Genomic DNA, 17064 nt, shown 5'->3' with positions numbered 1-17064 from the left:
AACCCTTTATAGCCTACTTCATTGACAGGGTATGTACTTAGTGGTCCCCCCCCTTTTCCCCTCTACACCAAATCATGTGCAACATCACAACAAATGTACCGGTATAAGCTATTGAAACATAGTTTTTTCCCTAAATGTTTATTTTTGTGTATGTGTATTCTAGTTTTATTTATGTATTGTCTTTTATTGTTTATATTTTACACATTTATGTCAATTGCCATTTGATCTATATGTGCTGCTATTGTTTACCTGAATGTTTGTATATTATCCTTTTCTTATACATAGATATACTGAAGTGGTATCAGTAATGGCTTAATTACTTTCTGGTATTGCATTATGAAAATGGCAGACAGGCAGTAAACAGGCTAATAATCTACATCTTCTGCTAATGATGAGAAATGATGAAGACATTTTTCTACAAATACCATTTTATTTCTCCCAAACGTTTCACTTTCACTAAGACCCCAAGTCAAAGATATAAAGATAAAAAAAAAAGATTAGATAACAATAAGAAAAGACAAATACTTAATAGACACATAGACAGGAGGATGCATACTGTAGTGGCTCAGAGTGTAAACATTTAGCGGAAAGCAACTCGTAGAAATTCAAAACTCTCATGGTGGAATCACTGGAATGAGACAGAATGTGGCACATGTATAATTCTCTTGCCATGTTTTCCAGCTGTGTAAACTGCCATATGCTGAGATACAGCTTTATATACTTCGGCCCTGGAAGCTACAGTACATGGCAGTCAATGAAATGGTAGGATTTTCCTCCTACTATGGGGGGAAAATACTGTCATCTCAAGACAGCAACATGGTTTGGGCGAAATTCAGCTTAAGCCTCTTCTAAACGTTGGCTGGCGTCAGAGAGAGGACTGCTTTTGTGGTTACTGACTGTGATGTAATGATTCAACCTTGTTTCTCAAAAACACAGTTCATCAATATATGAAAGTCACCTTCTCTGATGACAGTTGTGGGCGTTTTTTCAATTATAGGGCATGTGTTTTGAATAAGTGTCACGGACGCATATATGACTATTAAATCTGAAGCGAGAAGGCAGAAGACATTACACCTATTTGAATGCAAATCTCCCCCTTAGTTCAATCAATCATAAACCACTTTGCTCTTAGCTTTACTCAGACAGGTTCTCTCCAACTCTGATATCATATTTGTCAAATTTAGCTCTTGGATTAATCCCACTCCTGTGTCGCCCAATGTTCTTTCTTTCAGATTCATCCTTTTAGACCAGCGTGTGCAGAAGAAAGGAATTAAATTACCGCAGGCAATGAAATGCCTGTGATGTGCTGCACCCAGTGCACTTGACCCTCAATTTCACACCTGTGCTCACCCATGGGCCTTTTTTAAAGTCTAAAGCTGGGTTTGATAAAATGCAGGGACTAAGTGCTTACTTAGCAAGTGCTAAAAAAGAGAGCCTCGGGCCAAACATGTGCAGGGTAGAGAGCTCTCCGTACCCCCCCTCCCCATTTGCTAAAAGATAAGAACATGGCACTAATAGAACACACATCTATATTATAAAACAATAAACTACAAACTGTGGCACATTTATTTGGTCATGTAATTTATTTCCTCCCAGTCATCATCTCCTCTCTTGTAATACTGCCCCCTACAACCACCGCTCTCCCTCCTGTCACCCCTCTCCCCCACTCTTCATCATTCCTGCGACATTCCTTTGTTTCACATTTTAGCTTGATTTCTTTTTCCAATTTTTTGTTGTTTTCTGTGAATCACCCCACATTACTTAAGAGTTTTTTTGTTTGTTTTTTCGTTTTGTTTTGCAGCGTTGTTCTTTTAGGCGTCCTCCTCTGCCTCCCCCTCAAACTCTCCCTCTTCCTCTGCGGTGGCGTCCTGGTACTGCTGGTACTCCGACACCAGGTCGTTCATGTTGCTCTCCGCCTCTGTGAACTCCATCTCGTCCATGCCCTCGCCCGTGTACCTGGAAGAGTGGAGTTGCTAGTGAATGTTTGCAAAAAAGTTGTCTTTGAAAGATTTTTTGGAATAAAAGTGGTTCGAAAATAAATGCATCATCATAGCAAAATAACAAAAAAAAAGGGTATCTGAGTTACATACCAGTGGAGGAAGGCCTTGCGACGGAACATGGCAGTGAACTGCTCCGAGATGCGCTTGAACAGCTCCTGGATGGCCGTGCTGTTTCCGATGAAGGTGACGGCCATCTTGAGGCCGCGCGGCGGGATGTCGCACACGGCCGTCTTGACGTTGTTGGGGATCCACTCGACAAAGTAGCTGCTGTTCTTGTTCTGCACGTTGAGCATCTGCTCGTCCACCTCCTTCATGGACATGCGGCCGCGGAACACGGCCGCCACCGTCAGGTAGCGGCCGTGGCGCGGGTCGCAGGCGGCCATCATGTTCTTGGCGTCGAACACCTGCTGGGTGAGCTCGGGCACCGTCAGCGCCCGGTACTGCTGGCTCCCCCTGCTGGTGAGCGGGGCGAAGCCCGGCATGAAGAAGTGCAGGCGGGGGAAGGGCACCATGTTGACGGCCAGCTTGCGCAGGTCGGCGTTGAGCTGCCCGGGGAAGCGCAGGCAGGTGGTCACGCCGCTCATGGTGGCCGAGACCAGGTGGTTGAGGTCGCCGTACGTGGGCGTGGTGAGCTTGAGCGTGCGGAAGCAGATGTCGTACAGCGCCTCGTTGTCGATGCAGTACGTCTCGTCCGTGTTCTCCACCAGCTGGTGGACGGACAGCGTGGCGTTGTACGGCTCCACCACGGTGTCAGACACCTGGGCAGACAGACAGAGAGACAGAGACATGTGCCTAATTTTACACTAAGTCATACCACAGTTTTTTCACAGAGCAACCTCTGTGAAAATTACTAATTGTCAGTGAAAGACAGTGGTGGAAAAAGTACTCAAATTGTTTACTTAAAGGTAGGGTAAGTGATATTGTTTTTGGTTAAAACAAAAAGTATTTTGGTAAAAGGTTAAAATACTATATTCTGATAGTAATCATTGATATAGAGTGTTTTTTCAGTAACAGATGTCTCCCTGTCTCTCCAGCTCTTTAATAAACAGAAAATACATTTTTCGGTAGGTGTCAAAATCTCAGCCAATCAGGAGAAAGTACCCATTTTTAAGCTTAATTTGTATAGTGTTCCAGTTCCATTTTTTTCTGCTCATTTCTTAGTGTCATCACTTCCAATTTCACTTGTTTAATCTATATCCTGATTGAGTTCTCTGTCCTGGTTGGATAAAATTGGAAATGCATTTTCTGTTTAATAAAGAGGTGGAGAGACAAGGAGACTCCTTTTACTGAACAAACACTCTATAGCAATGAGTACTATCAGAATATAGAGCTATTTAACACTTATTTTAACCATAGCAAATCACTTACCCTACCTTTAAGTAAAAGTGTCAATACTGCAATGTAGAAATACTCTGCTACAAGTAAAAGTCTGGAAATCAAAATTTACTTGAGTAAAAGTACAAAAGGATTGGTATAAAAAGTACTTAAATGCCAAAAGTAGAAAGTACTCATTATGCAGAATGTCCCATTTCACAAGTTTTCAAATGTATAAAATGTATTAAAATCTTTTGAAAATAGCAGATCTACAAGCTCACAATGCGTCGCATCGTGTGAGTAAAGCTAAGAGCAAAGTGGTTTATGATTGATTGAACTAAGGGGGGGATTTGCATTCAAATGGGTGTAATGTCTTCTGCCTTCTCGCTTAAGATTTAATAGTCATATGCGTCCGTGACATTAATTCAAAACACATGCCCCATAATTGAAAAAGCCCACAACTGTCATCAGAGAAGGTGACTTTCATATATTGATGAACTGTGTTTTTGAGAAACAAGGTTGAATCATTCCATCACAGTAACCACAAAAGCAGCCAACGTTTAGAAGAGTCTGAAGCCGAAATGTATACAGAGCTGAAGTGGGTCATGTAGCCTATATTTTGTAATAATAATCAAAATCTACAAAGTAAAGACTAACTAAAGTTGTCAAATAATTGTAGTGGAGTAAAAGTATAATATTTGCCTCTGAGATGTAGTGGAGTAGAAGTAAAAGTACCGAAAATTGGAAATACTCCAGTAAAGTAGAAATACTACAGTACTTGAGTAAATGTACTTTTACTAGTTACTTTACACCACTGGCATCCATGCTACTTCAGAGAGTTTCCGTGAAAGAACCCGATGCATCATAACATGACTTTAAAAACACTTTCACTTTTCACACCTGCACTGCAAAATCCTGAGGGACAGTTGAACTCATTTTAACTTTCAGAAAGACCCTTGCCTGTTACAGTCACAGTTAGATTAACAAAAAGGATTTCACCGTGTGAACAAATCCATACATGCACTCCAGCAAAATCTACAAAATTGCTAACAGCACTCGCACAACCGTACTACTACTAGGCTGCAGCTAGAGCAGGAACGATACAGTATTCAAGATCACTGTATTCCAGTGCACACCGGGAGTGTTCAGATCGGATTATTATTAATTTAATTCAGATAGTCGTACATTATAATTGGAGCGAACAAATGCATTTTGCATCCTGGCTTCCTCAGGTTTCACTGCTGGCGTTCCTTGCTTGCTCAGCAAACCTGAGCATATGCCAAGATGCCAAACGTATAGTTTGTTCCAATTATGTTATACAACTATCTGAATTAAATTCAAACTAGAAGTACTGCATTGCAGTTGTGTGCCTCTGCCAACACTCATCCGTGTCTGTCCAGACTCATAGTGAATGAGGACCTTGACCTTTGACCCTTGACCACCTACTTCATTAATCATTTCATCCTTGACTCCAAGTGGACTTTTGTGCCAAATGTCATGAAATTCCCTCAAGGCATTTCTGAGATGTTGCATTCAGTGTTGGGACAGACGGACGGACGGACAACATAATGCCTCTGGCCTAGGCTGTCGCAGGCATGAAAAGTTGATCTGAACATTCCTGGTGTGCGCTGGATTACTTCGATCCACACACACACACACACACACACACACACACACACACACACACACACACACACACACACACACACACACACACACACACACACACACACACACACACACACACACACACAGTACATAGGTACATGATATTCCTTACCTTAGGAGAAGGCACCACGCTGAACGTGTTCATGATCCTGTCGGGGTACTCTTCGCGGATCTTGCTGATGAGCAGGGTTCCCATGCCCGAGCCGGTGCCGCCGCCCAGGGAGTGCGTGAGCTGGAAGCCCTGGAGGCACTCGCAGCTCTCAGCCTCCTTCCTCACCACGTCCAGCACCGAGTCCACCAGCTCCGCCCCTTCCGTGTAGTGACCTTTGGCCCAGTTGTTGCCCGCCCCGCTTTGGCCTGGCGGGAAGGAAGAGGAGCGGTTACTTTTACCGGGGTACCGGCAGGGTGGGTCGTCGCCTGGCATAACATGATGGGACAAACACTACAGGGGCTGGAAAACCACTGTGCCTGTGTCACTCAGTTGGTGGTGACTGGGAGAGATACAGCCTGGGTTAAAGGGATAGTTCACCCCCAAAATGTCTTTTTTTCTATCGATTAGTCATCCCATGGAGACTTGAATTCATGGATTTTTATTTGTTTTTGTCGCATTCCTAAGCCAATAATTTAATGACCGGCAGCGGTTCCGGTAGGAGACACTAGCTCTTTAAAGGTAAACTAGGCCTAAGTGATATTTTTTTGTTAAAAAGTTAAAGCACAATAGTCTAGTGTTTGTTCAGTAACAGGAGTCTCTCCAGCTCTTTAATAAACAGAAAATACATTTTCAGGTGTGTGGAAAAACTTTCTGCCAATCAGGAAAGAGTACCCATGTATCAGCTTCAATTCCCGTGTTCCAGTTCAATTCAATTTTGTCTACTCATTTCTTAGTGAGATCACTTCCAATTTCACTTGTTTAATCTGTATTCTGTGCAAGTTCTCTCTCCTGATTGGATAAAATAGGTATCCCGACCTGAAAATGCATTTTCTGTTTACTAAAGAGCAGGAGAGACATGGAAACTCCTGTTACTGAACAAACACTATATCGATGAGTGCTATCAGAATATAGAGCAATTTAACACATACTTTTACAAAACAATATCACTTTACCCTACCTTTAAGCACTTGACCACTCCAGTCCCCCAGGAGTCCATCATTGGCCCTCATTTTCTCCCTCTACACCAAATTCCAATTGTTCGCATATTATGACATGCCCAGAACAGGAATGCTAGAGTTCGAGTGGTTAATTCTCGAAAAATATTCGCTGTTTTTGAGACTTTTGAGAATTTTCACCTTTAATCATTATGCCCAAAATAAGACTGCCAGGTTGAAAGTGGTTAAGGCGGCCTATTCCACACGGAGATGAATGGTATGAGTTCCATTCATCTCTACCTGTCTTAATCAATGGATTCATCTGTCTCTTGTGTGTTTGTCCATGTATCTGTATATCCATCCACCTGTCTTGCTGTCTGTCTTTGTGTCCTAACCCCTCCTTACCGAAGACAAAGTTGTCAGGTCTGAAGATCTGTCCAAAGGGTCCAGAGCGGACTGAGTCCATGGTACCTGGCTCCAGGTCCACCAGGATGGCTCGGGGCACATACTTGCCACCTGCGCACACACACGTGCGCACACACACGTGTGCACACACACACACACACACACGTGCACACACACACACACACACACACGTGCACACACACACACACACACACACACACACACACACACACACACACACACACACACACACACACACACACACACACACACACACACACACACACACACACACACACACACACACACACACAGGCTTAATAAACAAAAACAACATAGAAATACACTGAAATAATCAATCACAGAATTTATTACACACACTATAGGTAGGGAAGTGAACCTAAACTAAAGAACCATTTGAATAAACTATATAATAAATGTTGATTCTTTATTCTATAACAGCAAGATTATAAATGCAGTTCCTGCATGTGACCCCTAGATGGAGTATAACATAAAATACAGCAAAGATCCCTGCTGCAATGCTATAGAACAGTTGCCCAGATGTGGAAATTGGGAGAAATTACCTATCGGCAAATTAGGAAAAATGTTGATACAGAAATAGATAATATATCGTATAGTTGAATTGGTATACTTTTGTTGTATAATAAAGTTAAACCGCAGCCATGACCTTTTGCAAAACCACTGCAAAAAGTGGTTTCTGGTGCTTACCTTTTGGTGGGCAAATCTGATGCTAAAATGATAAGACATATTTTGTCTCATTTTGGGTAGCAGGACTGATATTGTCAGATCGACTTTTACAGATACTTTTTGATTTCCATCTTAAAACATTTATTTTCTCAATACCTCATCCTAAAGTCTTCTCTATTTTTCCTTCTCAAGAGTATTTAAGTGCTGAACAGATGGGAGCTGTGGTGATAAAACAGCAAAGCTATTAGTGAATAAGAGTAATTTAAAAAAAAATACAATTTTAAATCATTTTTCCCCCCTCTACACCAAATCTCTTCGCCAAAAATCTCAGAATAGGGGTTCATGTGCTTAATTATTCTATTCCAAAGTACCTTGCCTTTTGGTGGACGCACGCACGCACGCACGCACGCACGCACGCACACACGCACACCCATGCAAGCACGCGAGCACGCGACACAGCAGTGGAGTGGATGAGAAGTGGAGCATGAAATGTGCACATAGATGATAGAGGACATGGCTCCACAGTGATTATACCTTCATAGAAGGGTACCTGTTCACAGCTAAATACCCTCTTTCACACCCAGAGCTATTTAAGGAGAGGGACGCCAACCTTGTAAATGGGATTTAAGAGACACCAGTAGTGTGGTGCCCTGACGGTTCAGGAAGTAACAAGACTATATCGTTGCTGACAGGGCAGAAACGGGTCCGAGTCCCTATCCCGACGGCCTTTGCTGCGTGTCACTACCCATCTCTCTCCCCATTTCCTGTCAGTCTACTGTCCTATAAATAAATGCATAAAAGCCCCCAAAAAGATTTATACAAAATAAATAAATAAATCTTACAGTATCTCCATATTCTAACTTTTTGTGTTTTTTTCAAAAATGAATGCCCTACATGATCATACTACAGCGTCATACAAAAGCAAAAAAAGTAGCAGATCCACAAGCTCGAAAAATGATGACTTGTAGATCTGCTACTTCTGAATTTGAATCTTGAAAACTAACTAAAAGGATTTTTTGGGGGTTTCCACCCGACAGAGACGATAATATATCCTGTTTGGGCGGAAAATAGTTACTTTTCAGGAAATGGAGGAAAAAAAAGTGTCGTTATTATTTACTCAGAAGCTCTGTTCAATATTTATAAAACCCATACTTAACCACTTTCAGTTTCACCTTGTTCTACAATCATATCTATAAGCTCACAACTGAGCTTGTAGATCGGCTATTTTTGCTACTTTTCCGTGACACGGAAGTGGGGCATTAATTTACCAAAAAAATAAGAATTATGGAGATAAAAGGTTTCTGCCTGACAGCGCCAATATATAATTGCAGAATGGGGGAAGGACAAAATATATTGTACAATATCCACTGAAGGAGGCACGAGAGGAAAGACCATGGGGTCGCCAAAATCTGTACGGTTCTTCCTGTCTGTTAGATTATGAGATACAGTATCTTGCGTGCAAAGTTGATATCTTGGTCTATCTGATTATACTTGCTGCATCTGTGTACCTCGAGGGTTTGTGGACAGCGGATGCAACGTGGTTGTGATTATGCCACAATTTGTGTGTGTGCAGGTGGTGGACACGTAATCAAGAGCAAGAGCACGGGCTGCACTCAATACAAGTGACAACTGAAGGACTGCTATGGCAAGAGGCCATTGTGAAAAGAGGTCTACTGCCCTAGTCGTACTCTATCTTGCGTCAATCTTATCTGTGCATTCCCGTTACACTCTGAAGTACAGATGCTAATAAAGCTTCGATAAGACTTTTTTTTAAACAAACCTGCCAACGAACATCACTTCAATTTCAGGCCCTTGATTGTCACATAATATAATAGCAACGGATCTCCTCTCAACCCACTCCTTCACCACTTAAACCCCATAGTGGTTGAGCGGAGTCCCTCAGGGCTCTATGCTATAGTGTATTTTCAGTTTTCTGTTATTGTGGGGAAAGCTTTCGCTGAAAATAGCTGTCATGTTCTTGAGCGCATAAAAGAACATGCTGTCACAAAATCGGGGATGCATGCGGATATCCCCGCAGACATGAGTCAGTGATAAAATGTATATCATATGACGCAGCTACGCGGATGCAGCAAGTATAATTTGGCCTTAAGGGTGTTGCTAGAGGCTACATCACATGGGTCCCTAAAATGGTTACGGGTGATGTATTACATTTTGAGGTATCTAGCGGGCAAAAAATACAGCATGGACCTCATTGTGACTGGTATCATGGGTTGACATCATGTCTCTTCCTCTCTCTATCCACTCTCTCACCACTATGCTGTTGAATGAAGTAGAAAAGCCCGGACAAATCAAGGATTTTCATCCTTTATTCATTAAGATGGATAAAGTAAGAAAGAGGCAAAGGTTGATTCTATGCCATTTATGTAGTTGAATTCAACGCATGTTCAGGAGTAGAGACCTCCCTCTGATCAACCTGGCCACTCCCGTTCTCTATCACCTCACCAAGTTCAGCTGTGCTGCCTATCTCTCAGCCAATCCACGCTGCAATCACCACAGTATAAATACACCTGCGATTGTATCACCTACCTGTCTGATTTTGCTGCTAGCAAATCCAAATCCCCTCCTCCTCCCCAACCACCTCCTTTCTCACCAATTTTGCTCATCTAACTTGGTTTTTCTCCATCCTCCAGGAGCCCCAGGGCGGGGTAGTGTTGGAGCGAAGGCGACAGACCGCTCCCGAGCAGACAGATCGCTCCTGAGCAGAGCAACCATGGCGGTCGCCTGGCTCCCGAGACTATACCCCCACCCTGAGTCTCGCCCCGCCTCGGGCTCCCCAGCAATACACATACATTTCATTGTATTCAATAAATGCTGTTTAACTTGAGCAGAAGGTGTGGTCTCTTACTAGTGAAGGAGTATGTATTGAGCAATGCTCAATACAGAAGTAAGTAAGCACATTAACCACTACATTCTCAATGGGGGGTAGCACATTCCGCAAATACTTACCCTTTTTTATATGAAAGTGTCTGAGGATGAACACATGAATTACACATGATTTATTATGAGGTTGGATTTACCTGTGGCCTCGTTGTAGTACACACTGATCCTGTCCAACTGTAGGTCACTGTCTCCATCGTAGGTGCCCGTCGGGTCGATACCATGTTCATCACTGATCACCTCCCAGAACTACACACACACACACACACACACACACACACACACACACACACACACACACAGGAACACATGCACACACAGTCACACCAAGGTCATGTAGTGTTACTATGCACCCAAAAGAAAATCGAGAGAGAGAGAGATCAATACAGCATCAACAGAGAGAGTGCTTTACTCGGATGCATTAAAGACTAACACATGTTGTATTACAGTTACAACACAAACCAATCTATATCTCACAGACTGATGTGTAAATGAATGCATTACTGTTACATAACCTCGGTTCCACTGAGCAGGCAGCAGTATAATTCTATCCTTCATGACTTAATTTAAGAACTGAATTCCCACTTGGTGGGGCTGTTTGACTTAGCTCAAAGTGCACATTAGAACAGACGCAAATACAGAGACGCAACAGACAAAGCACAATATAGAAACCACATATAGAATATAATGTGACTAATGTATTCGGGCAAGATTTCTGGAACATCTTCATAGTCTATGTTTAGAAATGTTCACTCAGGGAAAGCTGGGACTTCTAAAGTGGAAGAAGGTCACTTCACTCACGGGGAGAACAGCTGAAAACACTGCTGGCTCACAATCAGCCTTCAGTTCTTTCTTTCTCTCTCTCTCTTCCAAGGCCAAGCAAACTGATATCTAATTACCCTTCTGCGGTCACAAGACGCAGAGTTGTGAAGTTCTAAAGTTTGTCGCCTGAACATCATTTTTTTCCCTTAAATATATTTTGACTGTGAAGGAGAGTATTTTACAGTAAATAATCACCATTTGACTGAATTGTACTGTATGACTGATTGACAGTGGTGGGGAAAAAAACATGTGATGCGACGTGTTGTGAGCTTGTAGATCGGCTATTTTAAATAGCCTGTATATAAAACAGGGCTAAAATGGTTAATGAATGTTTTATAATATAATAATTTATATCTGCAAAGTAACCAGTAAATAAAGTTTTCAAATAATTGTAGTGGAGTAAAAGTACAATATTTGCCTCTGAGATGTAGTGGAGTAGAAGTAAAAGTACCTCAAAATTGTACTTAAGTACAGTACTTGAGTAAATGTACTTGGTTACTTAACACCACTGCTGACTGACTTGTGGGAGCTGCAGTGGCTCAGAAAGTACAACGAAGAATGCCTGCAGTTAGATCTCAAGGTCCAGGCCCGGCCCAGTACTGTATATTTGTCTTGAGCAAGACACTGAAGCCCTAAGTTGCATTCACACTAGCGGCGACAAAGCAATAGGCTACAAGTAATTTCCAATGAAAGCCAGCAAAACCGATGCTTGACACTTGTCGCTGCATGGCGGCCGTGATGTGCTACAAATCAGATCAGCTGGCTTCAACTCCAATGCACTCCAATGACGCAGTGAAGCGTCATTCATTCATTCATTCATTCATTCATTATGTATTTGTTTGACTAAGTCCACTCCCCTTCTCTCTTGGCCACAATTCCTGCTCTGTTCCTAAAATAGAAGAAAAAGTCATTCTTGCTCTTAACCGGTGCCCTGTGCTATTTAACCCTATCCTTTTCATTTACACAGTGTGGCTTGAGCAACACTTCAACGGCGACTCTGCAGCAAATGTACTGTAGCTGGCCACGCTTGGTGGTTTTCTAGCTTTTGTCGCCAACAGTGTGAACGCAGCATAACTGTTTCCCGGGTGCTGTTCATTAGTGACTCTTAATAGTTAGAATGGGTTTAATAAAGAGGACGAATTCCAGGTATGTGTAAATATAGGCTACTTGACCAATTAAACGTAACCCTCGCTTCGTTGTGTGTCAATGTCCATGACCACATGCTGTGTGTTACAGTAGGCCTACATGTGTTTTCTTGATTTGGTAGCCATGTGTTTCTCTGTCTGTGTACGTGTGTGTGTGTGTGTGTGTGTGTGTGTGTGTGTGTGTGTGTGTGTGTGTGTGTGTGTGTGTGTGTGTGTGTGTGTGTGTGTGTGTGTGTGTGTGTGTGTGTGTGTGTGTGTGTGTGTGTGTGTGAGCTTGTGTGGAAAGAGGCCAAACATGCAGGGACCTGTACAACTGGAAATGGATGATTTGCACGTAATGACAAGGATTCAAGGAAGCTTGGATCCAGATCACAGAGAGAGAGCCTGAACAGCTGCTGAACAACTCTGTACTACATATGTAGCAGTTTATCCATTTAAAACATTCTGCATGTATGACTCTCAAGCACTACTACTCATTTAACACATGTATCTCTCCGTCATTAGGCCCCTCCCCACTTTCAACCTGGCATCCCTAATTTGGGCATGTTGACATTTTTCCAAAATAGCAAAGAAAATAATATCTACAAGCATCATGATACGTCTTGTTGTGAACTTGTAGACTGGCTATTTAAACATTTTTTGTATTTTGTTTTATGTTTAAATAAGGATTAAACCAGAAGTGACTGTCTTTGGACTCTCAGAATCAGAATCAGCTTTATTGTCACATCACAGGTTTACAGAAGTAAAGAAGTGGGTGAAATTCGTTTTCGTGTATTAGTTCCCATCGTATCTTTATTTCCATAGAAGAATGAAAGGGAAGAAGAAGAGGGGAGGGCAAAGGGGGAAAGAAGATCAAACAAGAAAAAACAAAAAACTAATAACAAATTATCTACATATTTGCACATGGTACCTGAGATAAGATGCTGTGTTCACACTAGCGACGACAAAAGCTACAGAATGACAGAATGTGGCCAGCACAGTGCTGCTGATTCACGGTTGAAGTGTTGCTCAAGCCGCACTGCTCAAATTAAAAAGGTAAAGTGAAATAGCATAGGGAACTGGTTAGCAGCGAGAATTGGTTTTTCTTCCTTTTACGGAACACGGCAGGAATTGTGGGGAGAGAGAAGGGATGGTGAAACAAAAACATACGATGGATTGTTTTTGTTTGATGGATTGACACTACGTCATTGGAGCGCTGTCTTGTTTTTGCAACGCACCACGCCTGTCACGCAGCGACAAGTGTCGAGCGTCAGTTTGTAGCTTCATGTCACTGAAAGTGAAATTGTAGCCTGTTTCTTTGTGGCCACAGCATCAGTCTTCTCTGGATGGAACTGGAAACCCACTTAGCTGAAATTCAACACAATATTGCTGACTTTTATTAAGTCAGGGCTAAAAGGGAACCAACACTCACACCTAATACAACTTTATGGACATTGACTGGCTGCCCCTCTTTCTTTCTCTGTAGGTGCTACGAGTGCGAATTCGTTTTTGCTAAATAGAATGCACCTGGTGCAACAGGCACAAGATTGTTGCAGTGTCAATAGTATAGTGATGTCAACATCAAATAAAATAAACAATCACTGATAAGTAATGACTTAATCTGTATATATGTTATTACACAATAATACACATCAGAAGAGTAACAATGTGTAATATTCTGGTACTATATTCTCTTCTAATCTCTTATATTATGCTCTCATACTTTCTATTGTTTCAATCGTTTATTGGACGCATTTTTACCTCCGCTGTATTTCAACAGTTATTTTAGTTCCTCGCTACTGAAATTGCCCAACAAGAGTTGACTTATTTGATCTACTTTTAAGTCAATTTATAGAGCAGCGAAACCAAGTCGGTCTGAATCTGTGCAGATTACACAGGTCCTTCCTTATCTGATGGCAGATCACATGAAAGTCCCATGAACAACACCTCACCTCTTTTATTTCCTTGACTTTCTTGAGGAAAGGAAAGGGCATTTAAATAAGTTTAATCGAGAAAGTTGAGGAACATCTTTTTTTTTTTTTTTTGCTAATCTAACACTTGGGGACTCAGACTTGAACTTGAAAATGTCCAAGGAATTAAATCAGTGTCATTTCAGTCACAAGACTGCCTACTACAACTGTGTTTCCCTCATTGAATTCAGGTTAGAACGTTAGCTTTTGAGATGGGACAGTTGGCCCTGTGTCAACAGGGAGATACATTAATGCCAGTCTTGTTAAAAGCGAGAGCACTAACTGTCAGACTAACTCAATCAACTGGCCCTAATCTCTGCCAAGGAGTAAGAAAGTGTATGTACGTGCTTCTGTGTACACCGCCTGCAGTAGAGAAAGAAAGTCTGTGTGAAGGGTAGAGCCAGAGAGAGACGTCCTGCAAGTATGAGAGGGAGAGAAAAAGAAAAAAAGAAAGAAAGACATACTGTATATTTGAAAGTGAATGAGTCAAAAACAAAGGGAAAGAGCGAGAGAGACCAAGATAGAGAGAGAGCTGGATGGGTAAGAGAGATATTTTATTCAGCCTGACCTCGCTACCTTTTGGCTGTCCACTTCTTCACCCCCTTGAGGTCAACCAGTGGGAATGTCTGCTAATCATTTCAGTTAAATAAAATAAATGGTACATAGTTTGAGGCTAATAAACTAGACTACTGCAAATTCTAATTTACATAATTGTTTTATATTTGTTATTGCATTGTGTTTTCCAGTGGGACATGAACTGTACCATCATGTGCTTTTTTCTGCAAACTTCTAATAAAGTATTCAATCAATCAATCAATCAATCAAACAAACAAATAAACATGTTCATGACATGTCGAGTATGATATTTCCCTGTCCCTTGTGTATAAAATGCACCACATATTTTGTTTACCTTGAATATGAGTTACAGTGAGTTTACATTGTTCTTACACTAAAGACTGAACCCTAGATAATACTTTGTTGCACTGAAAATCTGTTATTTTTTAGCGACACAAAGCACATTTTAGATAGTAGGCTACACAGGGGTCAGGCCACAGCCACTGTCACACTGACAATAAAAGATTATAAACAAAAAAATATAACTTTCTGGAATAAATAAATAAATAACAAAATTAACAATCTGGTCTACTCAAGAGCACAATAAGTGTCTATGAACTTAATGACCATGGACCCAATTATGTGTTGCTGGGAAGTGAAGGAATTAAAGGCTGAATTCATTCAGTTAATCCATTGCTGAAACTCAGAGGGGGTGACATCACACTTGCTTAATGTCATTAATACACTGTCAGCGCACACTACTGAGTTCAGTCTGACTCGCCCCATATGTTACTGGCCATTTAAATGAGCTCATCTGTGTTTTCATGCCAGACACTAGGTCTCTTGTTATCTTTCTCCCTCTCCCTCCCACCCAGACGCCCCTATAGACACAGTTTCTGCGTTCCTCTCCTCTGTCTCAGCAAATTTCCTGACTTTTCTTTCTTTCACACTTTCTCTATAGTAACAAAGACTTATTCTCAGAGACACACAGGCCGGCCAAGCAGTGTCTCTAAGACCAAGTTCATTAGGAATGGTTCAATGAGTTATACTATTCATCTTCTCCACGGTCAGTCCTCAACACAATGCTCTAGTCAGCAAGTTAGATGTTATGTGTAGATACAAATCCAACAGCTGTGTGTAGCCTACTTATAGTTAAAAGACAAGGAATAGGCTATATTTCCTCTGAGGTGGAAAGACTGGTGACGCGAGGTTAGGCTATACCTAACACAGTATTGGTCCCTCTAGACACACCAGTCTATTCTCCTGTAGGCTAGCTCAATTCAGGATGAAATCTTTTGATTTTCACAGATGCTGAGAGGCATTTCTTTCTTTCCCTCAGAGATGGAAATAAATAGCCTCGCAGCAAAGTTGAGAATGGCAATGTTCTCATAAAATATAGAAAAATATGTTCTTTTAGATTTATATGTCATCCCTCAGGTCAGGCAGTCTTGCAGAGTGCTTGGCAAGCCCATCACTTTCTACAACCGATATTTCAAAACAATGGACCATTAATTTACATAATTTATTGTTAAAAAACCTATTTGTGTTTTTTTCTTTTCTAAATTCGAGCCCAGAGAGAAGTTTGGCTAGTTTGCTTATAACAGTTCATAAGGAAAGGAAAACAATTGGTTGCAACTTTTAAGACAGACACATTTTTAAAGTCAACAATATAGAACCAAATCAGTGCACTGTGCACTGAAGACGATTGAAGTCTCTATTGTTACAACCACATCAAAAGTTATTTTGCAAATAGGCTATATTCGTCTTTTTTTTTAATAACCTTTAAATGTTTTGGACTGCATCTTACCTTTGCACCAATCTGGTTGCCGCACTGACCGGCTTGGATGTGGACGATTTCCCTCATTGTGGATAAATAGTGTTGCAGAAAAGTTAGTTTTGAGAGATGATGTGGATAATACTGACCTACTGACCAGCTTACTTACAGACTCACACAGATATTACTGACTGACTGGCTGATTGAGTGTCTGCCAAGTGAAAGAGGCGGGACAAAACTTTATATAGGTCTGGATCAGTGTTGCCATGTCTGTTTATTATAAGTGATTTGGGGCTTGTTTTTCTGTAAAGTTGCTTGTAAATATCGGTAGTTCAGTTGTGAGTTGAGTTTTTTTTTGGCTTGTTTGTAAAGTGTAGTTGCTTATTTGGGCTTGTTTCCTAACATTTTCATGTCAAGGACCCGCAAGTTAATATGTATTTGTCCACGGACCCCCAACCTGAACATATTTTGACCCCCGTACCAGATTTGTGTTTCGAAAATATTCAAAAATATTTGTTTGAAAATATTAAATATAATGTATTTTCAAACAGCAATATGTATAAAGTGCTCATGTGGTTTAATTTGGGTTTTGCTTATTTCTCTCATAGAATCTGACAACGCTGGTCTGGATCACGCAGCCATGAGAAGGCTGCGCTGCTGATTGGTTGCGGAGGTGGGAGCTCAGCTGCTGATTGGCTAAGGTTAGAATATTTTCCAAAGGGGTTTCTCTTTTACACTTC

The 17064-nt window shown here is 41.4% G+C and overlaps 1 protein-coding gene across 1 annotated transcript; it reads right to left on the bottom strand.

Annotated features, from left to right (window-relative positions):
- Positions 1–1811: 1811 nt before the first annotated feature.
- Positions 1812–16523, bottom strand: LOC308095069 (tubulin beta chain; the record flags this gene model as incomplete). Its single annotated transcript, XM_080441986.1, has 6 exons — positions 16358–16523; positions 10220–10328; positions 6474–6584; positions 5095–5339; positions 2091–2758; positions 1812–1956 (listed from the first exon to the last, which is right to left on the bottom strand). Exons 1-6 carry the CDS (start codon positions 16412–16414, stop codon positions 1812–1814), a joined length of 1335 nt encoding a protein of 444 aa, XP_080298112.1. The 5' UTR covers positions 16415–16523.
- Between the last annotated feature and the right edge of the window lie 541 nt (positions 16524–17064).

Source organism: Gymnoscopelus braueri, assembly GCF_963280865.1.
Source record: "Gymnoscopelus braueri genome assembly, chromosome: 11".
NCBI classification, from domain to species: domain Eukaryota; kingdom Metazoa; phylum Chordata; class Actinopteri; order Myctophiformes; family Myctophidae; genus Gymnoscopelus; species Gymnoscopelus braueri.
This window is presented reverse-complemented; position numbering and strand designations above follow the sequence as displayed.